Raw genomic sequence first — 27973 nt, forward strand, 5'->3', positions numbered from 1 at the left:
TCAGACAAATAAGCGCTTTGACTTTGCTGTAATTAAGCTCTCTGGGCAAGAGGAAACTTTAGTTGCTGATCAGCATCTGTTTTAACATTCCCTGTGACCCTTCATTGCCACAGGGGTAAAGCATGTCTGCATTGGGATCTTGTGTGCTACTGTCTAAAGACAGAGTAGGGCCTGCTTACATTGGTCTCAAGGACGGGCAGAGATCAGTGCTGTGGTTGGAAGTGGGACACTTTTTTAATAGAGTGTGTGAAGAGTAATTCTTATGAAGGAGTTATGCTTAATGGTTTTATATTCATCTCTAATAAGCTGTCTGAAGATGGTGTGCAGAAGAAAATGAGCAGCCTATGCATGGAGTTAATGAAGCTCAGAAACCAGAGAGATGCTAAGGAAAAGGTATGACCATTTGCACTGCAGAGGATAGTAATTCTGAGCTGTTCAGGAACAGACAACAAAGGGCTTACAAGAGAACTGCAGATAGTGTTTTGTTTCTATCCTCAACTGGGTAGTTCTTCTATTTTCTGAAGAGTGACAATAGAGAAATGAAGAAAGATCAAACAATGAATGTTCTTGATTTTTTTGCTGTTGATGTGCAGAGTAAATCTGAGATTAAGTAAGGAAGCCTAGAAATACCTCTGTTACGATATCAATCTGTTGGTCAGGTTGATTAATCTCTCTGAAACCAGTGGTCCTAAGTACAGTTTGAAGCTCTTAAATTTGTTTGTGTTTTTTTGGGGGGGGCGGTGGTGGTTATTGTTTTAACAAATAGCCAATATCTTTACTGAGGGATACTATGAATCATATTTAGCATAGTAGCAAGCACTGTAATTAAATTTAGTTATAAATTAATTTCAGTTTATCATGGTTTCTTAGATAATGGATTTTTTTTTACTAAATCTCTTTTTGGTGGTAATATTTGTTGTCTTTTTTAAAGACTGTACTTGCGAAGCAGGAAGATATGGAAATGAAGCTGCAGGAAGTACAAAGGAATCTAGAGCATTCTAAAGGAAAAGTAGCACAGTTAGAAGAAAAACTGTAAGTAGTAAGGAAAGGAAATTACTTAGATGACATTATGTAATCTAGCTGTGCTTACATGCTTATACTTTATAATAAACACATATTTTAAGGGAAAAGCAGGCCATCTCACTGCTGAGAAGGAACAGACGTTAATAGTATTTGTGACCTGGAATAAATTTGATGGAATGAAGTCTTAGGAACCACTCTATTCTTATAAAATTAGCATAGAAAATATTGTTCCTCTGGTGTATTTAACCTTTTTTCAAAAGGCAGACCATATCATCTCAACCCTTTGTCTCCCAGTGTGGTATGGGTGAGGTTTCTTGGGCCTGGGGTGGGGAGGGAAGACATCTATCTGGAGCAAAAAAATGTTGTTCATTTTGGAGCAAGACATTCATGTAGATTGGATACTTCAGCATCTGGCCCTTTAGACTAGTAAGGTAGGAATAAGCAAGAATGAAAAAGCATTGGACCAGGAGTTGAGATCCTGATTCAGTAGCCAGGCATTTTACATAGACTTGATGAACACGTGCATGTTCTCCACTACATGTGCTGAAGAGCAGTGCTGGTGCCTTCAAAGTTGCTTCATAGTAGCCACATTATCTGAGGAAAGTCAGCTGCAAAGTGTCTTGGCTGAAGCAGCCAAGGAAGAGAGAGTTCCAAATCAACACTTTCTGTTCTGCCCCAAATAATGTAATTTGCCACACAGGAACAGTGTGCTGGAATATAGGCTATTTCTGAGGATGGTGCCCTAAAAGAATTAAACTTAAAATATATATTTTATCTCAGTATTTCATGAGTGGCACTGTGACATTCTTCTTACGCTTTCTGCATTTACTTAACACCCAAATGCTCAAATACAAGCAGAATTTTTATACCTATATTATAGGTAAAATACACAAAGCTAATAACACAGGTAGTGTAATTCACAAAGGGAGGAGATGTCTAGCTTATGCAGCTCTTCTAGCATACTTGCTTGTGGCAGAATATGGCTTGGCATCTTTACCACAAATGAGAAGATCATATCGAACAAGTATCAAAAGAGGGTAGAATCACCTCTTATTGCTAATACCAGTTTGTCAGCCAAACTGGGTTACAAAAAGTATGTATTTTTACTAAGTTGTGACTCAGTGGTTGACTTCTACGTGCTTATCTGTAAACAAATAGCTTGCAAGTAGCTCTGAATTTGTCTAAATACAGCCATCCTGAAAACTTTCTGGTATTAGGTCTGCTACTGAGAAAGAGAAAGTTGAAGAAAAGTCTGACACTGAAAAACTCCTGGAATATATTACAGAGCTCAGGTAACAAAGAGTCATTCTTGAGTTATACTGGGTAAGTTAAAAGGCAGTAAAACTAAGCCTTATTTATAACTGGTGAAGAAGAACCTTGGCAACAACTGTTTAACGGCATTAAAATAAAGGGGGGAAAGAAATCAGAATTTTTTCCATGCAATGGAAAGGAGTCACAAGACATTATCTTAATTATCTTTCTAAACGTCTCTGTGCTTTTCTTGGCTAAGCAATACCATGGAAGAGTTTTGTATCAGGGTCCTGAAATTGTGTTATTAGACTGAGTTATTTGTACACAAACCAAGCTAAATCCTTTTCCTCTAAGCTACTGGCGGTAATGTCTCTTAGCCCTTGCTTGTAAAACAACGTACAGTAGGGCAAAAAAAACCCTCAATCTTGGCTTCTGGTGAACTTTACAATACTCTGATTTGCGTTTGAGTTGTGATGAATTATGTATGTATAAGCATCAGTCTGATTCTAAAAATTATTAATCCAGTGCTTTGCAACAGCTCGAAACTCTAACCAGTCTTCATGGTAATGTGTCCCTAGCTGAGAACATGGTGAAAATACAAAAGTATTTAAATTCCAGTAGCTCACTCTTCACCCCCCCCCGCCATTGTCAATTTACTCATTAAGAGATTCCTCATTAACTGGCTATATCTCTTAAGATTCTACTTTTTTTAAATCTGATTTATTAATATGTATGTTTTTTCTGTCAAAATTCAGCTCTGTAAAAGAACCTAGATGTAGCAGTCATCTATAAATCTATTATTGTGCCTAATTATGTTTTAATCAAACCTTTATATTTTTATTTGTGTGATTGTGTAAGTTTCTTCTGAAACAGAATATCAGTGTTGAAATAAATTGCTTTGAATTTTAATTAACCTGTCGTAATATCCAAAAACTTGTGTCTGGGAAAGTAGGTGAAGGCAATTTTCCTGTTGGAAAAAAACAGTCCTAAGTATTTTTCCTTTGTGCTGAAGCATAAGCTTACAAACCAGATTTAGTGGTAACAAATACATGAATTTTCTCCTACAGTAGTGTTGCAGAAACAGTTGAGGAATACAAACTAGATGTGGCCCAGATGGAGAAGACACTGATAAAGAAAGATCAGGATATTGGTATCCTGAGGGACACCCTCAAAACCAAAGAGGAAGAATCATTTAAACTGATAAAAGAACTTAATGAAAAGTGCCAATTGCTTCAACAAGAAAAAGGTAATTATATACTTGTCACATATGTGGGATCACTGACATGTCTTAAAGCATCTCAAATAGGTTTGTTCTAAAATGTCACTTCAGACTGTTTTTTTCCAATATTTCTGAGTTCCATCTGAAGACAGCTAGGCATATTTCTGACAATGTGGAAACTACCTTGAATCTGTTGCCTGTTAAATCTAAATTTGTATTTCCATGGAGGATTACTAAGGTAGATAGTGTAAAAATGAAAGTTGTTTACATAGTAGGAATGGCTTTAGTCTGAAAGCTGAACACAAATGACTTGTTCCTTACTCTTCACTGAGAAGCTGTACGCTATTGTCTCAATCCACTGTTAGCAGCTTGTGCACAAGTTCACTGAGGTATTGGAAGGGGTCTAGGAATTCTTTGTCACGTGTCTTCCCCCGCTGTCCCCCAAAGCCAGCAGCTCTGCAGCCTGAGACTGGTACTCAGTTCTCTGTATACCAGTTGGCTTGTGTGCGCTCATATCCTGTGGGAGAAGCTTTGGGGAAATTTAGTTGTTTATCCCCGGCTGTACTGCTGTTTTGATGAAGGCTTATTTCTTGATCCAAAGATTCCTGCTGTTAAAATTATTTTTAAAGTGGTGTACTTTCTGCTAATTTTGAGGAGTTTCCAGGTGGATTAAAGATGTGGTTTGGGGTGGGTTTTTTGTTACTTTGGGGTTTTTTTTGGCCTAACTAAAGCTAGAACAGAGGTACTATGAAAAGTAGATGTTGTAGCTCTTTGAAGGCAGAGGAGGGAATTTGTGTTATACTGAAAATTCCTCTATGCAGAGAAAGAGTTGTCTGAGAGCAGAAGAAAATTCCTGAGTATGAATGCTGAAATAGAAGACCTGAAAAAAAAAATTGGCTTAGATGAAGAAGAACACCAAAAACTGCTTCAGAAACATGAAGAGATAGTCTCTCAGCTGCAGCAAGAGAAGGTAAATACATGCTATAAATTAGTCTAAAAATAGACTCTAATCCCAGTAACTGGCACTAGCGGTTCTGATTTTGGTTACACATGAGATTGCCGTACTATTGATGATCTAATTGGTGGGATGGACAAGTGGGTGCTGGTAAGGAGGAACTGTGTGTGATCCAATATCTTGAAGAATCATAGCTGCTATGATGGGTTCTTCCTGTAGACTTGACCTTATTCTTGCGCTTTAAAGTTTGAACACTGCAAATTTAGTCTTTAATATCTAGAGAAGTACTGGTAGTTTTAAAATCTGTGATACTCTGGCATGCAGGAGTTATCTGCATCGATGCAGAAGAAGTTACTAGAGTTCCAAGATGAGGTAACAAGTGAGAGGCATCTTCTTGAAGAAGAGCTGAGTGATACAATGAATGAGCTGAATAAATTGCATGCCAAGGAGAAGAAAGCTGAGAAGTTGGTGAGGCGGCTGGAACAAGAAATCAAATCTCAAGCTCTTGAACTTGCACAGATGGAGGGAAAGTTGAAAGGGTTTGTGAAATAAACTTTCTGGTTCTAAGGCTTCGAAAGGGAAAATGTTGTATCAGTAGCGTAAACAATACTTCTGAGCCTAACTTAGGTTTTAAAGAGAACCTGAACAGATCAAAATTTTTTTCCTTGCTGGCTGTTGATTATTGATAGTGATTAGACCTAATCCAGCTGAGTGACTTGAATCAGTTTTATATTGTCTTAAAATTGTTTAATTAGCATGCTGAGACTTGCTTGAAATGTCAGTACTGTAGTAATATGATATTGCTGTGGTGGGTAAGCTACATGTGTGTCGTATTGGATGTTTCTGCCCTGGAGAGGGCAATGACTCAGAAAGATTTTCAAGCAAGTTATTTCTTCCTTTCACGTATTGGAAGTTTACTCTGTTAAGTGTTCAATCTATTCTATAGCTATCTTGGAAAATAAGGGGAGGGGGAAATGCTTAGCTAAATCTGCTGTGAAGATTGTGCTTTAATACATGAGAAGTTGTGGCACAGAAGTTACTGGTTTGTCACAATTAATTTTATTGCTGCCACTGCAAGCCTTCTGTAACTGTTTACAGTGTTTGGTAATGCATTCAGACATACTGATTTCCGGTCTGGAATGCTGAATTATTATTTCAGGAAGAATGCTGAGTTGGAGCAAATCAATGAAATGCACAGCAATGCTGTTTTGCAAATCCAAGAAGAGCATAGCAATACACTGCGTAAACTTGGAAAGACTGTTGCTGAGTTTGAAAGGTATTTAAGTTTCATTAAGATCTAGGATGGGGATTCTCTCTAAGATTACAATAAAACATGCTGTTTGTTCATGTACCTTGGTACTTAATGCTGTATATGAGCGTTGGTACAGTATTCAGAACAGAGGCTTTTGTGATGGACTATTTGATGGCATTAAGAAATCCATTTATTCCTTTTGAGTACTAGTCAAGCGTAATGACATTCTGACTATCTAGTTCAGGAAACTGGAGGTTTCTTCTTCCAAAGTATAACCAGTTAGAATATTCAAGTGCTCTTGAATCTCAGTGAACGTGTTCTCTTTACACTAAAATGTCTTGCAAAAAGACTTCTTGTTTAGGCTCAACTTGCTCTGAATCAAGATTATTTTCCTACAGTTCTTGCAGGTCTTTCCTTTCAAAATATTCAGGTTGTGGAAGCATTTAAAAAGTCATACTGTTATTGCTAAGTATGCAAGGTACCTGTGAAGGATCTAGTGGGATATTTGTCAATGCAAGCTGCAGATAGTAGGTCTTTCGGTGTTTAAAATAAGCTTCAGATATAATAGGTCTCTTGTGTTTTAGAGTACCTACCAAAATGTGAAAAATACCTGTATGGCAGAATTTGTTGTAGTGTTACTGCTTACGGCTTTATGGAAATGTGTGGGGTTTCTTGTTTGGTTGGTTTTTGCTTTGTTTTTTTCAAACTCTGGATTTATCAGTGCCGGAACACTGCCTTATCTCCAGATTATAAAATCTCTTACAAGCTCACACTAACAAGTATATTTCTCTTGTAAGGCCTGAACATGTCGATCCACATTTTCTCTAAAGTAACAAGATCTTTCTTACTTGTGTTGGAATGCCAGCTACAAGAAGACAATAGCTGAAGAAATATGCAGTCTTAAAGTGGATAACACCTCTTTGCAAGAAGAAGTTGCCAACCTAAAAATGATAGGCCAAGATAATCTCCAGCTGCTTCAGGAAGCAGAATACTCTAAAAACAAAGCAAAAGAAGAATGTGCAAGGTACTAGACAGACAAACTTTTCCTCAAGCTAAAAAATGCCAACTAAGGCTTGCCTTCTTAACTAGAACATAACATGGGGCTCTGCCAAATAAAATCAGTATTTGGTGCGAGCTTGTTTCCCCCTTCTCCCAGTGCAGAGGGTTGAAAATATTGACAGACAAAATTAATGAAGTTTATATGCATTAGAAAACTGGTCTGTTCAATCAATTGCTTTGACTTTTTACTTTATGTGGAACATGTAGGGGAAAGAAAATACTTCAATATGTTAGAATATTGTCTTTATCAGAAATATTGGTTACAGTGACTGCTCCACAAATAAGGTCCACGGGGCAGACAAATACTTAATGCAGAGCTCACCCTTTACCACTCTGAATAGTGTCACCTCAAATTCTGCTTGCAAGCAGCCGCCAGTTAACCATTCATGAATTACCACACTGCAGTGGGGTAAATAAAGGTCCTCTCTTTGCCAAATGTGAAGGACTACAGTGCAGCTGATAGGTGGTAACACCAAAGAAGTTGTCTTTGGTGCTGAGGACATGCTTCTCTGACTGTCTAACAGCAGTTTGGTGTACATTCCAGCTCACTGTGCAGAGCTTGCTGTGGGCAAGTAACTGACTATTTGAGGAGGTGGGGGAGTTTGTACATGGGGACCTTTTAAGACCAATCACCTGTATTAGGTAGCTGTACACAAGTTGCATTATGGAACATATCATGTATGTGCTGGAAGATTTCCTTCCCCACTTCTCAGTGTAGTTCCCAGCTAGCTTCTGAAGTTGAAGCTGGATTTAAGTCAACAGCTATGCTTTAAGCTTTTAGCTGTTGCATATGGATAAATGACCTAACTACATTAAAATGCTGTTCTGTCCAAACTGAATTGTGCATTTCTGACCTTCCCAACTCTCTCTCTGATTTATAAAATGTCTCTGTAAAGTTTTGTAATGCTCTGCTGTCTTGTTCACCCACAGCCTGTATACTGAGACTGTCCAAAGGACAACTACAGCCTACTCCAGCTTACCTTAAAACACCTGTGCTGCTTAAAATGCTGCCCTCTTTCCTCCCCACCTGCTTAATACTACCTCCAGTTTCCATTAGAGCTGGTAAAAGAACAGTTGAAGAGTTATTTCCTGTTTGATTTGCTGGTGGAGTGTGGCAGGGAAGGGATTCTTGGTCTCCACCTAGGTGATATAACAAACAGCTGAGGTTGGAGAGGGAAGGCAATACTTCAGCTGTAGAGGTTTTGAGTACATCCATACTGAACAGTCTTGACTTGTTTCTGCCTGGGCAAAGCTCTGCATGTGAAGTCTAAAGTCTAACTACTTAAGTGTCCTCCACTAAAAGCTGCTGGCATTAAACGGTCATAAATAAGAAACATGATCTTTCCTTGCTTGAAAAGCACCGCTTGCTTCCTCACAGAAGTTGAAAAAAATTGTACATCTTGAGCTTGACTGTGTTCTGTATTGTTGTTGTTCTCCTGTAGCACTGTTTATGCAAACTTTTATTTGAGTTCTTCTAACAGCTTTTCAATGATGGTTGCTTGTGTTTTCGGATTTAGAGTAGCATTAAAAAAAAAACACTTAAGGATTCGTTAAGGATGGATGATATTTTCCTCAGGTTGCTTTTGGAAGCCCAGACACAGCTTGCACTAAAAGAAGCAGAAACAGAGAGAACAAAAGAGTCTTGTCATGCACGAATGACTGAACTTCAGGAAAAATTGGAAGAACAAACTGAAGATCTGAAAAGAAAACTTGAAGTGGAAAGATCAAGGTGACTTTTCTCAAACTAAACCTGCACATTTTAGTGCATCACAGTTTTAGTGTGAAGAAGTGCTGAGAGTTAACAATGAAAATAATGAAACTCCACTTCTTTCTTTTTAGGAAAACCATAAATGAAGATGTAATCTCTAGCTTAAAAAAGGAGATAGAGACCTGGCGTAATCTGTATGAAGATTTACATAACAAAACGAAGCCTTTTCAGGTGTTTTATGAAGTAGATGTTTACTTGTATCTGTTGACTTGAGACTTGTGCAGTTGACTCAAGTTCTACTCGAGAAGTAAACTTGCTATTTCCTATTCTGAGGCATTTATCCTGTAACCATTTCCCGAGTTACTATCCCTTGAGCTAGCTACTCCCCTTCCCAAGCCAATCTTTCTCTGTAGATTTCAGTTCAGTAAAAAGCTATGTTTAAATTAAAGGTTTCTAAAAGATTCTGTATGTATTTCAGCAACAACTAGATGCATTTGAAGTGGAGAAGAATGCGCTCTTAAATGAGCATGGTGCAACCCAAGAAGAACTAAATAAACTAAGTGATGCATATGCTAAACTACTTGGCCACCAGAACCAGAAGCAAAAAATCAAGCATGTTATGAAGTTGAAGGAAGAGAATACCCACCTGAAGCAGGTTTGTGAAATGAAGAGTTAGAAATCTGTAAGCTGTTAATTTGCCTGATTCCTTTGTTGTTTGCTCTAAAGATCTGTAGACTAATCCTGTAAACTACTTGCTTTCTGTCGTTCTTCCCTGCAAGAGCTAGATTAGAACAAACCACAGGCCTCCAGAAACACCGAGAGAATCTGTTTTAGTTTTGACTGAAGATATGATATACAGAGAGATCACCAGTGCAAACAACTGCCCCTACTCTTAGCTTGGCTGTTTCGTTTTACTTTTCTTGGAGGTTCCAGACTTAGTAAACTATCTGTTGAAAGTGGCACCGGAAAGTTTTGGGCTAGGATACTCCTTAGCAGTTTTATACAGCACTTACCACAGCAGTGCTGGTTTCTCTACACCTGTGTTTGGTTTTGGTTTGTTTTGTAATGCCACCGATGATTGTGTAAGTATGTTTGGGTTTAGCATTATCCAAAAGGGCTACTTTGGTAAATGATGAAGCCTGCTGGTCTTAATCTAACTTCCAAATATTAATATGTTTTCTTCAGGATGTCTCAAAATTGCGTGCGCTGCTGGCAAAAGAAAAGCAAACCAACAGAGACCTTCAGGAGCAACTACGTACAAGTCAGGGCATTAGGCGTTTTGATCCTTCCAAAGCTTTCCAGCATGATAGCAAGGAAAATATTCCTCCAAAAACTCCTTTTAAAGAAGGTAAGCTTAGATATTGATGTAACCATGTTCTTGTGCCTTTTAAACTTAACCAAAGGAGATGTGACAGCCTTGTATGGTCTGCTGCATTTGGGGAAGGAAGGAGAATGGCACCTCTTGGTGTTTCACAGCAGATGTTGGAAGGCTGTAGGGTTTGCTCTTGTGCTTTCCAGCCCAGTTCCATGTAACCTGACCTAAGCAGGTGGTATATCAGGCTAGGCAACAGGAAGTGTTTGATGGGGGGGCGGAAGAGGAAGGAGTGGGTTACAGAGATCAGCCGATTTGCACAGTCTTGCAAGATGTGAACTTTGCTTTGCTACTGTGTGTCACCTACCATTTTCCTTCTCTTGTACTGCTTACACGTGACAGCTCCTCAGGCACCCCTGCACTGGTGGTAGGGGTAGAAGTGGTGCAGCCAGAGGTTTAAGCCCTGTTCTTTAACTGCCACCTGGCAGGACCTTATGTTGCTCTAGGTATAAAGGTAAGGTGCAAAAGTCCTACAGGTGAATGTGGAGTGACGAATGGCAGGAGCATAGGGGTGTCTGAAGGGAAGCAGTGTTGGAGAGAGTATTGGGAGGGTATAGACCTCAACCAGACCTTCATTTCACAGTGTACTCCAGGGTCTGAAATTCTGGGTTGCCTGTTACGTGGAGTGTAGTGCCTTCCTTCCCCCAGCAGACAAATAACTTTTCGACGGGGTGGGAGCAATAGTGAAAAACCCAAACTTAGTAACTTTTTTCTATTTCAGGTAATAAAAACAAAATTTAAGCTGCTCTTGGTATTAAGAAAAGTAGCATAAATTGCGAATAAACTCATGTACTACAGAAGACTTAACAGACTGCTGGTTCAAGGTGAACTTGGATGCTGTATATAATACAAATTAGTAGAAGTACTAGAGAAACAGCCTAAATGATATATTTCTGGAAAAACTATGCTTGGTCATGCTCTTGCTGAAAAGCCATAGGTGACTGGATGTTTCAGAATCCTGGAAACATCATTGCACTCTTGAACTTTGAGAAATATTCACTGTTTCACTTTTTTGTATGCTGAAGCTGCATAGTTTGTTTTCAACAGAGCAGCTGCAGTTCAGAAAAGGTGAACAAGCACTGGGGAATAAGGATGGCAAATGAAATGGGATTTTGTGACATGTGTTTTTGCGTCTCTGTTTACAATTTTATGTTCAGTTCCCTCTTCTGGTTATGGTTGTTTCAGTACCAGTGGCGGGATTGCTGCCAAGACACCCTTTTTCCTCTGTGGCTACACAATATAGAACCAATTTAGAAAATTGGACTGTACAGTTAGTTTTTGTATTCTTAGTAGGATCTATATTCAGGATGTGCTAATTTAAATCCTGGGGCTAGATATTGTAGCTGTGGATCTTCAGGAGAGGATTTTCAGGTCAGACTCACATTGTCTGCATTTACCTATGTGTTTGCATACTGTGGCTAGGATTAGTGTCATAGGAGAAATGTCTATTTTATGAATGCTGTGCTTACTGGAATCTGAAATTCTCATAATACCTTTGTAGGCAGCTGTTGTAGTTGATCAAGTCTATGTGAAAGGGAGTAACAACAGAACTTGTCTTCATTGGGTGGGCGGATAGCTGTTGTACATACATTAATTGCATGGACTTGAATTTTGGTGAGGTGGAAACAATGTTTCACTGCATCTCTAAAATTAAGAATGTTTTAGCACAATAAACATTTTAAATGAAATAATTTGTCTATTTGCTTCACTGACCAGGGATAAAACACCAAACCAAATTACATGATGTAATTGACCTAGTGTTATTGGTTCCAATCTTAGATCTTCATAATGAAGCCCACTGTCAGCCTTGCCTCAAAGCCTATGTATTCTCTAGTCTTACAAAAGAAATCAGTTAAGCTGCACCATACAATACACACAACCTGCAATTCCCTTACCCTCTCATTTCCTGTGAGTTTCTCAATACAAAAAGTAAATACTGAAACTTAAGTGAAAGGTGGAACTCTGCATTCTTGTTACTGTATGTACTAACATCCTGCACCTGGCTGCTGCAGAAGGATGCTAAACAAAGCTGAGCCCGTCAAATATATTGCCGTTTAAACTGACATTACAAGCTTACAAAGAATTGATAATAGGTAGGAAAGGAGACACCAAAAAGGCATATTAAGTCCAAGGAAAGAAATTGCTGGGTCTTGTCTGTTAATGTCGTCTTGGTGTATCTGCTGGATTACTTGAACTTCTGAAGATGGAGAATCAGGATTAAATTCAGGCGTTTGAAGTGAGAAATACTTAGTGTTCATGGAGCAGTTTGCCTGAAGTGTTGAGAGGTATATTTTAATAAGGAAATTGCTGCAAGAATTTAATACTGGATTTATCTCTCCTTCTGGAGAAAAAGATAAATGTTTTCTTGTCTGAAAGACATCAGTCAGATAAAGGAAAATTGTGGAGGAAATATGCATTAGTCTGGCTCACTTGATGAGAACACTGTCTTACCAGAGGCCCTGATGATAAGACGGTCTGTTTATCCACCGGGCAGTGGGTGTGAAATGAGCAGGTGGTTAAACCCAACCCCATCTAGTGAGCAATAGGGGAAAGAGCGGTGGAGGAGGGGGGGAAGTCTGTGCACAACTGAAAATGGAAGTAATGCTCCACAGCTTTTATACCAGTGTTTTTCTCATGAGATGGCATTCATCTTTCATGCAGGGTTACTGAAAGTTGCACGCTTCCTGTGCCATTCTACTGATACGGGGAGTTTGAAGGCAAAATCACTACTTATAAATCAAAATGTCAACATCTGATGAAAAGCCTTCATGCCAAAAAATGAAAGACATCCTCAGTCCAACGTGTTTTTAAAAATGTAAATAAGCCTTTTATTTCAAGAGAGATTATGGCAAGGGAATGTTAACACTTCTGTTGAGTTCCACAAAACTCAAACTCAGAAATGGGGACACTGAGTTAAGGTAGGTTTTGGGTTTTTTTACCTGAACCTCAGTTTTGGTTGTTTGATATGTCCTGCCTGAAATGAGCAAGAGTTTGTAAAAGGGTGGAAGTACACCAAGTGAAGCAAAATACTGCAGGTGCTGTGGGACTAAGCTTTTATGATGGCTACATATTATTTTTTTTGTACAGCCTTACTTCTTTAAAACTTTCTAGCTTGATTGGTAGTTCGGCATAGGTGGTGTTTTAAATCCTTTCTAGACTATCAGCAGCATGCCTGTACCTACAAAAAGCATAGGGCAACTCTTGCAAGTAACTATGCTAGCCTTACAGTGAGGTTGACTCTTTTGTTTTAGCTTTAAAATATAGATAAATAATGCAGAGCAGACTGGGGAGAGAAGTAGAGAGTGGAAGTAAAGGGGAAATTTTGAGGGCGTTGTCAACTTCAGTCTAAGTGGTTTTGCCAGTTTCATGCATGTGGGGAATAGGTGTTAAGAACTGACACCTTGATACTGGTAGCTCAACCAACTTAAGTATTCAGTGTGGGAAGTGATTACTTTCATGTTATGGAACATACCTTTTTAATAAAAAATATAACTTAATAAGAAATTATTTCTCTGATCATCCATCTCATTGTCTTGTAGCAATATCGGGGTTGTACTTAGTTTAAACGTAAAATGAAGAGCTGTTAGAATCTTCAACCCGGCTGACCTCATTAGAGCCTCCTCCTGTTCCCTATAAAAGGAAAACTCTGTAAGACTCAGTGCCAGCGCTTTGAATAAATCTTATGTGCACAATGGCCGTGCTTGCTCATGCTGGCCATTATGAAGCAAAAAAAATTGAAGTTCATACTGAGCTGCTTAAATGGTACCACTGGGAATAAACTGAAAGCTTAACAGAATTCAGAGCCACACGTGATAGAGGGCTTAGATTAGCATTTTGGTTTCAAAGGTCAACTGAGCTATTGCTCCTTCCACCCCATGTGCTCTCTGCTGGCAAAAGCAGACAAAGGGACAAATCTGCGGTTGAACCGTGGTAGCTTCCTGGGCTGAAAATTCCGTCTGTAGTTTGAGGCAATGCCTAAAATGCTAGTGGAAATGGAGCAGGTAAGGCTCTGGGTGCTTGTGTTGATTGCTGCCACACTTTGATTGCGGAATCTGGGGAAAAGGGAACAGGAGGAGGGAGAGGCTTAATTACGCTTTAGTCTCTGAATCAGTCTGAAATGTGAGTGGTACGTTTAGTCACCCAGTGAAGCTTTATGCTTAATGACTGTGATGTGGGCTGTAATAACATTTTTGTTTATCTATTCCATGAAAACATGGTGCTTCACAAAGTGAATGTAATGCTAATAAAGACATTGAAAGTGTAAGCTAGAATGTTACTGAAGTAAATGTAAATTTTATTTTTTTTTTTAAATGGGCTGTATTCTCTTATGAGGACAACTTACACTGATGAGAAAAATGTGAAGATATTTTACAGGACAATTTATGGTTCCGGCTTGAGACTCTGCTATTAGTGCTTTCCCTATTTTCCTCTTGCTCCAAGCCCGGACTGCACAACCTCTATTTCCACTTCATTGTTGTTAAGATGTACAAGGAGCTCAGCCTCGGCGGGGAGGAAGGGTGTGATGTTGGGTGTGCGCGGAGTTGTTAACACAGCGCTGCTGAGTGGCTCGGGATTGCCATGTAGATTTTTCTTCTGAATGTAAAGTTATTAATTACTGATGTTTTTAATAGAATTCTGAGATTAATGAAAGGGAAATAAATGTCCATGGCTTATTACGAGGAAGAATAAGGCATCTGCATTCCAAGAAGGCAGAAACTGGCCAAAGTGCTTTATATACGTTTTTTTTGGTTTTTTTTTTTTGTCCCATAACTCAGTCATTTGCCATCAGTCAAGGTCATTTACAGTTTGATTCCATTCAACTTCTAGTAGATCTTCTGCTTTCTCTTTAACTGTGTGCTAATTCCTTAGTAGCAGCTGCTTTTCTCCCTTGACTACCACTTAAATTTATTTACCTTGACTTGAGTAAAACAGTGTTTATCAGGTGAAGACATCTAAAACTAAGCCTTGGCCACTCAGTCTTATGAGTCTACTTCTAACTTCAGTCCCATAGTTAAGAACATTGGGCACGCGGCCTTTGCCTTTGGGGGGGGTCAGGCGTATCCCAGTACAAAGCTTTGTCCACAGCTTCATGTTACTTCAAAGGCTTGCATTTTAAAAAATAAGCTTTGTCATCCTGTATACATAATTTTATGCTTACAGGATTGGTACTACAACCTGTGCTTGCTCTCTCTAAAGGCCACCCCTCTTCCCTGTGGGATTTACCAGTCGCTTTTATATAAAGCTATGCATAAAGGCAATTTGACTGTTTTCCACCATTCCCAAAGGAAAATCCAATCAAAATTATTTAGTATGTGCCAGGCAGTTATGAATTATGTCTCTTAGCAGCCAAAGGAGCTACGTCGCTTTAATTATGAAGTTTTGCTGTGCAAAAGGCAGGACGCCAGTGAAAGACGGCAGTTCTAGCACGCGCCCGTGGCGCCGTTCTCCCTCTGACGGGGGCGCGTGCCGCTGTAACTTTGCCCCCTCCGCGCTGCCGGGCCCCTGGCCGGCGCTGCTCCGCCGCTGCTCGGCTCCCCTGACGTCCTGTCGGCCTGGGGGCGCGCGCTGCCTTCTTCCCCCCTCTCCCCCCCCGTGAGCAGATGAACGCACACGTGCCCGGGCTTTTTCCCAGCGCCCCGAGCCCCGGCGCGGGACGGTTCTAACCGCTGCCCTGGCGCGCGGGGCGCTGGCGTCACCGCTTTTATGTAAAGGGCCGTCACGTGTGTTTATCGTGCGGAGCGGCCGCGGGTGGGGGCGGGGCCGGGAGCGGCGACGGGTGGGGCGGGCCAAGCCCGCTGCCCCTTTAAACACCCGCTTGGGCCCCGCCCCCTCTGGCGCTTCTCAGCCAGTGAGCGCGCGGCGGCGGCCGGCGCCTGCGCCGGCTGCGTCCCCGCGGCCCAATGAGGGCGCGCCCTGGCGCGCGGCGCACAGCACATCCGTCTACCCCCCCCCGCCACGCCCGGCCAGGCCCCGGCCCCGCAGCAGGCGCCGGCGCCCCCCCCCCCCGCCCCGCCGCCGCCATGGTGGGCCGGGAGAAGGAACTCAAGATCCGCTTCGTGCCGGGACGCTGCGAGCTGGTGGAGGTGAGCGGCGGGGCGCGGGGAGCCGGTGGCCGGGCCTAGACTGGGGGCGATTGCGGTTGCCCCCTCGTTTCCTCCCCTTCCCCTCCCTCCCTTCCTCTTCCGTCGGGGGTTCCCCGCCGGCTCCGGGGATGGCAGCCATCTCGTGTCCCCCTGCGCGATCGCTGCGGGACCGACGGCGGCAGCTGGGCCCGCAATCCGCCCGCCCGCTCCCCGGCCCCGCCGCCCTGAAGCCGCCTGGCGGGGGTGGGGGGGTGCCGGGCGCCGCAGCCGCCCCCGCCGGCCCGTCACCCCCCCGCTGCCGGCCCCTCTCCCGCAGCCCCCCGCTCCCGCGAGCGAAGCGCAGAGCAGCCGTTTGCCGCCGTTATCGCGCACCGCTTCCTCGGCCCGGTCGGGGCTCCCCCGAAAGCCCGCTGGTTTTCCTTTTGCTTCTTGTTGCCGTAAGCGTTGTCGAGCTGGGATGAGGAGCTCAGCCTCGCGGCGACTCTTGTGTCAGCGTGTTACGGTGCAAATCTGTGCTGTCCCAGTAGCTTCCGCCCTTGGTGGACATTCCTTAAAATTGATATTTTTGGGTTCATCGTGATTTTGTCAAGTTCAGCTTCTATATAAAGCTTAAAAAGTACTTGTAGCGTGGCTTTCACCTTGAAATGCATCACGTTTTACTATGTTTGTAAATTATACTCTTACTCTCTGTTTAAGTAGCGTCTGCAAAGTGACCATAGGTCTCATAAATGCTATTTTTTAATCTTACACTGTTGTTGCTTGTATATTTTTATATGAACGTGACTGCTGAGGGTAATTCTTTTTTATTACACTAATTCTTAGTGAATATTGAACATCAGATACAGCAAAATAAAATCAGATGCTTTATTATAAAACTCAAAATTAAGTAGTGTTATTCCAAATCAGTTGCTCAGAGAACTTTTTGCACATTTGATGACTCCAAATGTGATTGCTTCTTAGTTAAGAAACACACGTAAAAGATTCATGAGCTAATGGGCTAATCTGAACAAGAGCTTGCATTTAAGCCTACAAAACCTGCAGGCAAAAGGATAACATTTGAAATCTAGAATGTCTTCTACTCTTTGCATTTAGTAACTCTCTATAAAATTACTGCAAATCCTGAATGTACTTTTTAGCTCATTAGGATGGCAGTTAAGAGCAGGCTTATCTTTTAGTTCCATTACATCGTTAATATTCCAGCCACATTAAGGAGATAATACATAAACTAACAAAAGCCAGAAAAGAAGATGCTACGCTCTATGTGATTTCAGTTCAGTCCTGATGCTATAAGAGAACTGATACAGATTTTTGCTGCCTTTTCTAGAGGACCATGGTTAATTCCTTGTAAGACAAAGCAAGTAACAGCAATTACATTTTTACCTTTGCTAACTATTAAAGACGACCTGGTTGCTGCACTGAGGTACGCGGCGCTGTTCATTTGCACTCACTGGCCTTTGCAAGGATAGCTGCGGGGCAGCAGCAGTAGCTTCTGCAACTGAGAGCATCTCTAAACAGCAGCGGTGGGAACATTAAACCTCAGAGGTCCTTTGGACTCAGAAGTTCCGTTTTTTGTAGTTTCTGAGATAGAAATGCTGTTGCAGCTGGGTGATGTTCTGTGAAAGGAGCAAGGCAACACATAGGGAAAGAGTTAATCTCTGCAGGTTCTGTGTTACCAGAAAGTTTAACTTCTGGCAAGGTGAAATATGGTTAAGCTGGTGGTTGTTTTACATTGCATTTATGGGACACGTGTCGCTTACTTTGGCGTCTCAGAAACAAGTGACTGAAATCAATTAGTCTTGCAGACAAGAGCAACAGGATGCAAACTGTACTTAAATTGGTAAAAGCTGTGATTGTGTTTAGTTCAAGCTGTCCTGCTAATGAAACATCCCCTTTATGACGTGTAGAATAAACAAACTTAGATGAATGATGCTTAAAACCATCAGATTTTACAAATGGCACGTGTTTTTGTGTGGGTCGCTTTCTACTTACTAAAGATATTCTGTGATGTTTTTAGAGGACCTTTCAGCTCTTTTCTGCAGGAAGTCTTTGGTGTTTATTACCCTCTGGCTATAGAAGCACTGATAATCTCCCCTATGATGCTCTACCCAGACTTGGCAAAGATAAAAAGTACATACCAGAAAAAGAAACAGTACTTGAATGTTCTCACTTATGCTTTTCAGAGAAACATGGGCAGCCTTAAAAAATTGTAAATAAACTTCTGTTCTGAGGTCAAATTGACTCTAAAGATAAAGGTGACTTTTTAAAACATTATTTGCTGTTGTTTAGATTTCCAGGATATTGTCCAGATAGATATTATTGATTTTATCCAGTGCGGGTGGGAATAAGTCATCCTTTGCCTGAAGATTTAGTGTGGAGGCAAATGCATGCAGCATGCTGGGAACTTCAAGCAATTGTTTCGGGATAGGCTGATTCCATAATGCACCTCTGCATGCACCCTTGTGGAACAAAAGCTTTTTAACTTTAAGGGTGACAGGCAGACAGTAATTTGGAAGCGAGTCCTGTTGCTTCCTGTGCTGCAATCCAAAAGTAGTGGTCTGTCAGAATGCTCAGAAGTGATGGGCCGTTTGAATTGCACAGTAGCGAGCACTTACAAGACTACAGTGAGTTATCATAAGCTGTCCTTGTGTATAAAGTATATAAAGGAAAGCCAAGAGTTACGGATTCTGCACACCTGGAGTTTTGTTCTGTATGGACGTAAGGATATACTTTGATTTTTGTTTTTAGCAGGCTCTTGTTCCATGATACACACAGAAGGAAAGCATGAGAGGAAAATAAAGATAGCACAGACAGATGTGAATCTTGTGTTTGCTGTCTTGAAAGCTTGATGGCCTAGTGAGTGGTGGAGAGGAATGAACTTTGTGTGAACTCATGTGCACAACTGTCTCAAGTACTGAAGTGTGTGGTAGCGAAGTAAAGCTTCAGTATGTTGTATAGATTGAAAGTTTAAAATATCAAATCACTTCCAGATGCATTTTGCAGAACTGAGATGAGATTGCTGTATCTTGATTTTACTTACTATTAGACTATTGTGTTGAATAATGATAAATTACTGTTCTATTTAACAATAAAATTCAAGTCTTCATTTCTCATGGTCCTTGTAGATAGGCCCACAGTGGGTTGTATTGTATTGCTGCACCCTCTAACAGGCACAGTCTATGCAAAATTGTTTGTTGCAGGATGTGAACCCTAAATCTTAAATGTTTTGGGTCCTTTTGCAGAAGTAGTTATTTCCCTCATTTCAAATTGCACAAAGTTACCAGATTTTTGAACAAAGTTAAAATTCTATGTTCATTAGTAATTTAGGTTGTTTTCAGCTCTTGTTGTAGAAGTAAAGGAGTTTCCCATTTCAGTTTTGTTTTTCAGTATCTTCAAAAGTATGTGTAAACACTTGCCTTGGCAGAGTGTCAGTGCTCCCAGATGTTTGTGTTCCATGAGATGCTCCAAAACTTTGGCAAGGAAAGCTGTTCAGTACAGTAGCACTGATTGTCACCTTGCATGCTTCTTAAGAAAAAACAGCAATAAATAACAGTATAAAGAAAAATTTTCCTGTTTTCTTTTCCCTAGGAAGATGTTGATGTTCCCAGTAGGCGAGTTTTGATTACTGGTGCTACAGGACTTCTTGGCAGAGCTGTGTTTAAAGAATTCAATGAAAATAATTGGAATGCAGTTGGCTGTGGATACAGGAGAGCTCAGCCCAGATTTGAACAGATTAATCTTCTGGACTCTATTGCAGTTCATGATATTATCAATGATTTTCAGGTAAGTTCCCAGAGCATGAAGCAGAAAGGTAGGGTGCTTTATACATCTAGTAAGCAGGTGACAGTGCTGTTCTGATACTGAGTTCATGTGGCTTTAGTGGGGCTGAGGCATTGGCAGGGCTCGGAAAAACTATATGGCTGCCTTTTCTGCCACATCTGGAGTGTAGGCTTGCTCTGTAGATACAGATAGTTCTCAGCTTTGCTATTGTCGCCATAGAGGGACTGCACGTAACAGATGTGTGCGTCGGCACACTTGCGTCGATAGTTGAAAGAAAAAGATAAATGTTAGTTTTTGACAGTAATATGAAGCAGCTCTTCTGAAGCTGAAGAGTACTTGAATACAACAGCAGTAACCGCGAGTCTAGTGTGCAGTACAGTAAGCACTTCAAGGGGTTTTTTAAATCTGATTTGCAAAACCTGAAAGCCTTTATGTAGGGAACCATTCTATAAAATGGCTTTAAATATCTTGTTAATAGTCCACATATGTCAGATAAGCCATGTGTAAATGGCTTATTTAAAAATAGTTTGGCTAATTATTTTTCAGTACCATTATGTGTGTGAGAGAGATATACATATGTTATTATTATACCGAGTTAAAAAGAAAAAAGCCCAGATCATAACTGCAAAATTAATGATCAGTTTTTTTGGTATTGTAATGTGCAATCTTGAAGCAGCGTGGTTCTATTTTACTTCCCAAGGAAAAAATGCTCCTTGGAATGCTGTAATTAAAAATAATACTCCTACTTTTATTACTTCTCATAACTTGGTGAAATGCCTTTTTGCCTGAGTTAATCGCTAGAGTTATGGCGCAACTGCCATCTCTTGACGATGTTTGTTGTTTAAAATCAGTCTTTAATTTCCAGCCTCATGTTATAGTGCATTGTGCTGCTGAGAGAAGGCCTGACATTGTAGAAAGTCAACCAGATGCTGCTTCTCAGCTCAATGTGGCTGCTTCAGGGAACTTAGCAAAAGAGGCAGGTAAGGCAACCATCTAATGGCTTTGGTTTCTTGTTAAAATACTGCCTTTATTTATACAGGAACATAAATACAAGTAAGTTACTCAAAGTGCTGACTGCCGTTTCTGCGATTGGTGTGTGGCTGATCCATTTTCTGTCAGGGTAGCACACATCTATGTGAAGGATCAGTGAACGGGCAAAGCAGTGGGAATGAATGGGGCTAGAAGATGAGGTATTTTGGAGATTTGTTTAAAGGTTTATTGGGATTTCAAACGAGGCATGAATTAAAATAGACTGTGTATAAATGTTTTCTCCCTAGCTGGAGTTGGAGCATTTCTGATCTACATTAGTACGGACTATGTATTTGATGGAACAAGCCCTCCTTATAAAGAGACCGATGTACCAAATCCCCTGAATTTATATGGTAAAACCAAACTGGAGGGTGAAAAGGCAGTCCTGGAAAATAATGAAGGTAAGAATACCCTCATCCCTTTTTAATAGAGACTTTCTATTTTCACTTAGTTTTATATTAGCTTAATAGACTCATAAGTCAGCAGTAAAGTTGCAAAACCATGGAAACAAGACTTAGAAAAGACTGTGCTTAAGAGTCAGTCTCCTTGCTCATAAATGATGCCTATTGCTCTAAAGCTTTATTTCTTACTCGTTCCGATCTTCACTTGTGTAACTTGTCTCTGCTGATGGGCGTTCACAAGCCTTTGTCTACTGTGAATCAGCTGTTCCTAAGGACAGATAAAATACATCATCAATATATTGTAAGGGCACAAGTTTTACCACACTTAATATAGAGCTGCTGTTATTTAGGGGGATGCATTGCAATTGTTCTAAATACTTGTCTACTTCAAGGGAAAAACAGACTTGCAATTCAATAATAATGCAGTTATAAGTCAACGTGGGCTTTTGTTGTTACTCTTTTGGTTTTCCTGCTGCTCTCCTGTTTTGCTCTCATTACATAAGCCATCAGGCCATTTTATTTTTTCCCACCTAGCTTACCGCATGCATCGGATTCCTGCTTTGTAACACTTTCTAATGGGTTAATAACACAGCTCCTGTTTTAAGCAACTATGTTTCTTTTTTTTTATTATTTAAATCTTAATGAAAATTGGCATTCAAAATATACAAAGGTATCTTTAAAAGTTCTACTTAATAAAGGAAAGAAGCTTGGGATGAACACATCCCCTTGCATTTAAAATGCATTTGTTGTACAAAAGAGAGATTTGGTTGTTTCTAGTTCGTATGCTGACAGCACTTCTATTTTCTCAAAGAATTTGAGGAAAATAAGCTCAGTGCACTTGCAGAAGAGGCTTCTGATGTGTCAGAATGATACTCACACTGTGATTCTGCTCTGCCTAACCAGAGAAGTGAACAATTGATAAATTAGTGTGATGGTCTTTCAGTAAGTAAATATAAACTATATTTGAAAATTATAGGCTTTAATATAAGCTTGTCATTACTAGTAAGAAACAAACTTTCTAAAAAATACTTTGATAGGAAAAGTCTTGTTTAAGTAAATTTAAATAGGAAGTTATTCCCTCCGCCTCTTACTTAAAGATCACTCTGAGTTTGACTGTGATGCTGTGATCTTCTAGACTGGTAATGAAGATAAGACTGCTGCAAATGCAAGGACATGTGGGTACCTTTCTAGATCCTTCCCCCAACTCCGCACTTTGTTTCGTAACCTTTCCACAGTTTTGTTTCATAACCTTTTTAGTATGATCTGTCAGGCACTAGTAGATTGCAGCAGTGGTATTCTTAGCAGAAGGAATTTTGGGATGGTGCTAAGGTGAAAGAAGATGAGTTGAAAATGTCCATTCTATGGTTTCAGATAAATATAAATATTTCCCATGTGTTAGTCTTCTGACCACTAATTGGCTAATATTGCGTAGGTGGAATTTAGTCTATCGAATGTCTGTAGTTACATGAAGAACTTCTCTGTCCATTTCTGTTGTGTGGTGCAAGAATCTCCATTAATAATTTGGGGGGTTGCGTATTTTTAAAAATATATTTTATTTTGTTTAGGAGAGGATACAAGTGATATTTAGTGCTCACACTTACTAAACAAAAAAGTTTCATAGGTCTTCAGAACTGTTGGTAATGAAGGCAATGCTCTCTGAGCCTCAGGTAGCTCTCTGAGACCAAAAGGCAGGCAATCTTTTTCTCAAACAGTGAATACTTCTAAAGATATTAAAAAAGAGATATTTCAAGCAGTATTTAAAGCAAGGAAGGACATATTTGCTGAGCGACCAAATAGCTGGTTTTAGAGCAGCAGGAAGTCAGTGTCATGTTGAGGTTTTTTTTAAGTTTTTTTCTTGGGTAAGTACTTCTTTTGCTTTATTTTTCTGTCAGAATAATTTTTGTATTAGCTTTTTCTTTTTGTCTTTCTAACAGCTTTAGCATTTTCCTGTGAATCTTTAATAATTGCAATGAGTCGGTGACTTCTAATTTCAGGACTGATTTCTTTTTTTTTCGTTTAAGTAAAAATATCTGTATTACTTTTAATGAATTTGTCATAGCCTTCTTGGATTTCCCCTCGAAGAAGCCTTTTGGGTCTTCAGGACGGAGATAGACTAGTACAATGTATTCCATCATCAAAATATCCTTGTCTTTGCACTTGTTTACTGTCAGCTAAATTTCTGAAATTACAATCTTGAAATCTAATAGTATTTACTACTGTCTTCTGTGAACCTATTGCTTATTTGTCACGCTTTGTATTTGTTCCAAGGTTCCTGCCTTTTTTCTGGTAAAGTCAGTCCTCCTTTATGCAGGAGGCTTCTGCACGCTGGGCAAAAAATCTTTGTAAGTGGTGCCAGAATATGGTGATTTGTGATTGTTTCTTGTTCTTATCCAGGGAGGATGGGGGGTGATGGAGTAGCTGCATAATACAGTTGGGTTTTTTAATTTTTAAATTTTTGTTCTAACCCAAACAGGCCATCGTTTTTCTCTTGCGGTGTTAATGAAAGCTTGTTAACTTTACAGAAATCAATGGCATGAATGAAAATAAGTTATATAAACTTGGTGTTTATAAACTGTTTTAATTGATGTAAATTAAAATTATATTCTGAGGGCCAAGATATTAATTGCATTTTCTTTGTGAGTTTTAGATGTTTAATATCACCAACATATTTCATAACACTCCAACACACTCTCCAGGTTATGCTTCAGGATTTATACCTATTCATAACAATGCTAATAATTGTTAAAATGTTCTTTCTTTTAGATGCTGCAGTTCTTAGGATTCCAGTCTTGTATGGAGAGGTAGAAAGACTGGAGGAAAGTGCTGTGACTGTTATGTTCGATAAAGTGCAGTTCAGTAATAAATCTGCCAACATGGACCACTGGCAACAAAGATTTCCTACTAATGTCAAGGATGTAGCAACTGTTTGCAGGCAACTAGCAGAGAAGAGAATGCTGGTAAGAATTTAAAGAAACAGGCCTTGTGAAGGTAAAAACAGTTTGAGTTCTTGGCTTTGTTTCTGGACAACTGAGAACTGCATTATCCTTTGCATTTCTGGAACAGTGGGAGGGAGGAAAGAACTAGCTGTAATACTACAGTATCTTTACATGACAGTGTGTGGATGTTCTGATACTGAAACAAAAGTGACTAAAGTCGTGGGACAGGTCCTTCTGAAAATTGCCACGTGTCTCCTAGTACACAGGAAAGAAATGCCAATACCTAACTTATTCTAATAAGCCTTTTACAAATTGCCATTTTGGACTGAAAAAACCCCATGATGGTTGAATGTAGTTCTCAAAGATGACCTTGTTTATTGTGTTAAAAACACTGAGGTGGCAAAAAAAACCCACTGGACTTAAATACTTTGTGTTTATTCACCACAGCACCTTCAGATTACCACCTTTGCAAGGTAACAAAACCAACCAACCAGCTTTATTTTTCATACATGTAACTTTGGAAAAAATGGACCATGCACATATGGTGGACGTGGTGCAATCAGTTTGTTTGATATGACTTGTACGTAGTTTGCAGTTTAACATTCAGAATGTGTGTGATGCCTTTTGCATTTGTTTTCGAGTAAGTGAATAGTGCAGAACAGCCAAGTTCCTTCTCCCCAGCTATTTGACCTTGGTTGGCTGGCTGGCTCGCTCCTTTTCCTCCTGTAAATTTTACAGAATATAAGCTGTTGGTGAAAAGTCAGGTCAGACATATGAAACACTAGTTTTCGGTCTCAATCCCTAGTCAGGTGTGTTCTGAAAATGGGCAAGATGTTTCCAGAACGTAAGTGAGGTGCTGTAACATGCCTTTCAGGATAGGATCTTGCTGGAAGACTATTCCACACCATTCTTGCACAGGAGTTACTCTGAGGGCTAGTTAGCTGCTTTTTTTTCACCTGTGCTTCCTGTTTCTTCCATAGGATCCATCAGTAAAAGGAACATTTCACTGGTCTGGCAATGAACAGATGACTAAGTATGAAATGGCGTGTGCAATTGCAGATGCTTTCAACCTTCCCAGCAGCCACTTGAGGCCAGTAAGTCATGTGATGTTTGACCTGTAGAAAGATGGATGTGCTTTATCATTTCAAGCAGTAGGTCTCATGCCAGCTCTACACATAAGCTTCCTCTTCGGGACGATCTGCCTGAGTATGTCTAGCTCAGCAAATGCATTGCTGAGGGTGCTGCCTGGTGGCTCACTCAGGAAAACAACAGCTGCTTTCACCTGCTGAATTGTGAAAATCACCTAGTCAGTCAGAGACCAGTTTTGCAGTCTGTAGTGTAATTGTATTTCTGCAGAACAGTTCCCCTTAGTCATGAGTAAATCTGTATTTTTTATTGTATTTTTGTCCTTAAAAAAAAGCTTACAGATTGACAGAACATTAACTTGAGGGGAGGAATGTGTAAGAGCTTTTCAATGTCCAGAACTATTTCTGAATATGGGCACTCAAGAACTTCAAATTGGTTTTGCTTTCCTTAAAACACCTGTCCTGCAGTTTTACCGACACTTAAAAGTAAGACCACTCTTAAAGATGTACTGATAATGTTGTGAGAATATAACATGTAAATAAGATTTTATTTATATCCAAAATAAATTCCAAGGATTCTGAATTAGTAAAGGCTGGAACTGGAATGTGGCTTGGAAGATTGAGAGAAAAAGAATGGAGAACCCTAAGTTAGTCTGCTTTTCTTTTTTTTTTTTCCCCCCCTGCCCAAATCTATATCTCTTCAATGAATTTGATCAAGACTTGGTTCTGTCAACATTTTAGGGCATTTTTTACCTTGTGATTATATCATGGGGTGAAAATAGGAATAAAACGTAGAAAAGAATAAATGGTGATCAGTAATTGAGTGAGAAAAATCTAAATTAAGACTCTGTGTTGCTCTGCCTGACATCTCTTATGTTGAAGTGAAGTTAACCATAAAACAAGCAAGCAAACAAACAAAACCCAATACTAAACCAAAAAAAACCAAAATAATTGGAAGGGAGGAGGGAAATGTACCTATATAGAAAGCTGTGAAGGAAAACTTCTAAATAAGCATATATAAGAATAAATATTTTCTGTTACTTCTGATTACTGGTTGGTGTGTTGGGGTTTGTGTGTTTTTTTTTTTTTTTTTTTTAGATTACCGATTGTCCAGTTGTGGGTGCTCTTCGTCCGAGGAATGCTCAGCTAGACTGCTCCAAGTTGGAGATGCTGGGTATAGGTCAGAGAACACCTTTTCGAGCTGGGATCAAAGAATCACTTTGGCCTTTCCTTGTTGACAAGAGATGGAGGCAGACAGTCTTCCATTAGTTTGTAACTTTTTTAGTAAAAGTATGGTATGTGGCACTTTTTTAAAAGAAAAAAATAGTTTTGTATGAGTGTTCTTAAATTGTGACATTTATGAGTTTTCATTTAATCAGGTAAACATATGGTCTTGCACTAGTGAAACTGTTAGCCTAAAAAACGTTCAGTGACAAAAACTGAGCCTCTTTGATGTCATGGGTCTTTCCTTCCATTCGTACTGGTCTAACTTACCGTCTGTTCCTAGCAGATTATGGTTCTTAGTAGTCGGTACCATTTGATGCGAAGGACGACTCGGATCACTTGTAGACTTACTTTTGGCTGAAATATGTTGTTGATGCTTAAGGTCTGTGCCATTGTTGTATATACCATTTCTCTTCATTAAAATACACGATCAGTTACTTTATCACTAAAAAAAAATTTTTGTTCTTGTTTTTTTGTTTGTTTGTTTTTCTGAAGGTGATGTTCTTATGAAGTTAAACTGAAGTAGGAATTGTTAAACATTTGTTTTGCTTGAGCTCTGATAAAAATGTTTTTTAAAAAAGTGAAACTTTATTTTTGCAATTATCAAGTGTACTTTTTATGCTTCAAATATTTTCAGAATGTTCTGTAACTTGAATGCTTGCAGCTTCGTATTTGTACAGTAAGTTGTATGCATTTGTTTTACTGGTGACATATAAAACCTAGAAGAGGGCTGGGAGGGTGGGAAACAAATAGTTTTGACCTGTTCTTTTTTGGGGGGGATGGGACTGGAGTTGGAGGAATTATTTTTTGTTTTGAGTTGGGGGGTTGTTTGTTTTTTGTATAAAAGCATGAAATACCTTCATCTTTCTCTTTCTTTTGGGTAATATTTGGGATTGGTGAAATTGGAGGAAGATGTTTGTTAGTCAATACCTGTAAGACAGAGAAGAAAGGTATTTCAAGAGTTTGTAGCACTGTGGCTTCTTTTGCACAGGCTCTCAGATCTTGCACCGGTGTAGCTTGTTCTGGAACAGCAAAGCGCATGCGTTGAAGGTTCACACCATAATAATGTAACCGCAGCAGTTCAATATAAGCAAATCATTAATTAGCTTTACTCTAGTCCTTAAAGTTGGACTCAGTAGCCAGGTAGAGTGGAAGAACAACATCGTTTGTGAAGGTCAGCTTCCTTCTGAAGTTGTAGAATCAACAATATAAATGTTCTGAGACTGTCAGCAGAGCATTAGTAAAGCTAGGAAAAGCTGCGTTTGGGTGATCATTTGTTTTTCTGAGCTTGAAATGAAGGGGGAGGGGAAGATGTTCAACTTGTAATTAAAAAAAGAAAGGAGGGGGGAACACAAAAAATAGATGAAGATCTTCTAAAGGTTAGCTTTATTTCAGTCATTTAATTTCCAACTGGCGAATGCTGAGAGTTCATAATCCCAATTTTTTTTTTTAGTCTGAAGTCCTGATATGCACATTGGTAACCTGTCTCCAAACTGACAATAAATATATATTACCAGCATGAGAAACAGTTGTTGATTCTTTCTTTACCATCAGCATTTGTTTATCTGAATCATAAATATTTGCAATTCTTGAAATCTG

The 27973-nt window shown here is 39.7% G+C and overlaps 2 protein-coding genes across 6 annotated transcripts in view; both read left to right on the top strand.

Moving 5' to 3' along the window:
* The window catches only part of HMMR (hyaluronan mediated motility receptor), a 31878-nt gene extending 3978 nt beyond the window's left edge, over positions 1-27900 (top strand). For 2 of the 4 annotated variants that reach the window (XM_075102108.1, XM_075102111.1), the window contains exons 6-18: positions 307-393; positions 932-1032; positions 2241-2315; positions 3342-3520; positions 4315-4463; positions 4773-4987; positions 5608-5724; positions 6566-6724; positions 8336-8488; positions 8599-8698; positions 8946-9122; positions 9653-9815; positions 10561-11530. In XM_075102108.1, the coding sequence (XP_074958209.1) occupies positions 307-393; positions 932-1032; positions 2241-2315; positions 3342-3520; positions 4315-4463; positions 4773-4987; positions 5608-5724; positions 6566-6724; positions 8336-8488; positions 8599-8698; positions 8946-9122; positions 9653-9815; positions 10561-10580 (1695 nt within the window). In that variant the 3' untranslated portion in view covers positions 10581-11530. Of the gene's footprint in view, positions 1-306; positions 394-931; positions 1033-2240; positions 2316-3341; positions 3521-4314; positions 4464-4772; positions 4988-5607; positions 5725-6565; positions 6725-8335; positions 8489-8598; positions 8699-8945; positions 9123-9652; positions 9816-10560; positions 11531-19507; positions 19703-20564; positions 20680-20976; positions 21130-23892; positions 24087-25045; positions 25160-26248 lie in introns of those variants that run through there. The other 2 variants (XM_075102110.1, XM_075102109.1) reach the window with 2 other exon arrangements.
* Positions 13663-27900, top strand: MAT2B (methionine adenosyltransferase 2 non-catalytic beta subunit). 2 transcript variants are annotated; one of them, XM_075102117.1, is made up of 7 exons: positions 13663-13840; positions 19508-19702; positions 20565-20679; positions 20977-21129; positions 23893-24086; positions 25046-25159; positions 26249-27900. In XM_075102117.1, the coding sequence occupies exons 1-7, from the start codon at positions 13811-13813 to the stop codon at positions 26417-26419; spliced, it is 972 nt and encodes a 323-aa protein (XP_074958218.1). In that variant the 5' UTR covers positions 13663-13810; the 3' UTR covers positions 26420-27900. The 2 variants fall into 2 exon arrangements, with proteins under 2 accessions (XP_074958218.1, XP_074958217.1); XM_075102116.1 differs by lacking the exon at positions 13663-13840 and adding an exon at positions 15768-15922.
* Positions 27901-27973: the final 73 nt, after the last annotated feature.

Source organism: Phalacrocorax aristotelis, chromosome 8 (assembly GCF_949628215.1).
Source record: "Phalacrocorax aristotelis chromosome 8, bGulAri2.1, whole genome shotgun sequence".
Lineage (NCBI taxonomy): Eukaryota > Metazoa > Chordata > Aves > Suliformes > Phalacrocoracidae > Phalacrocorax > Phalacrocorax aristotelis.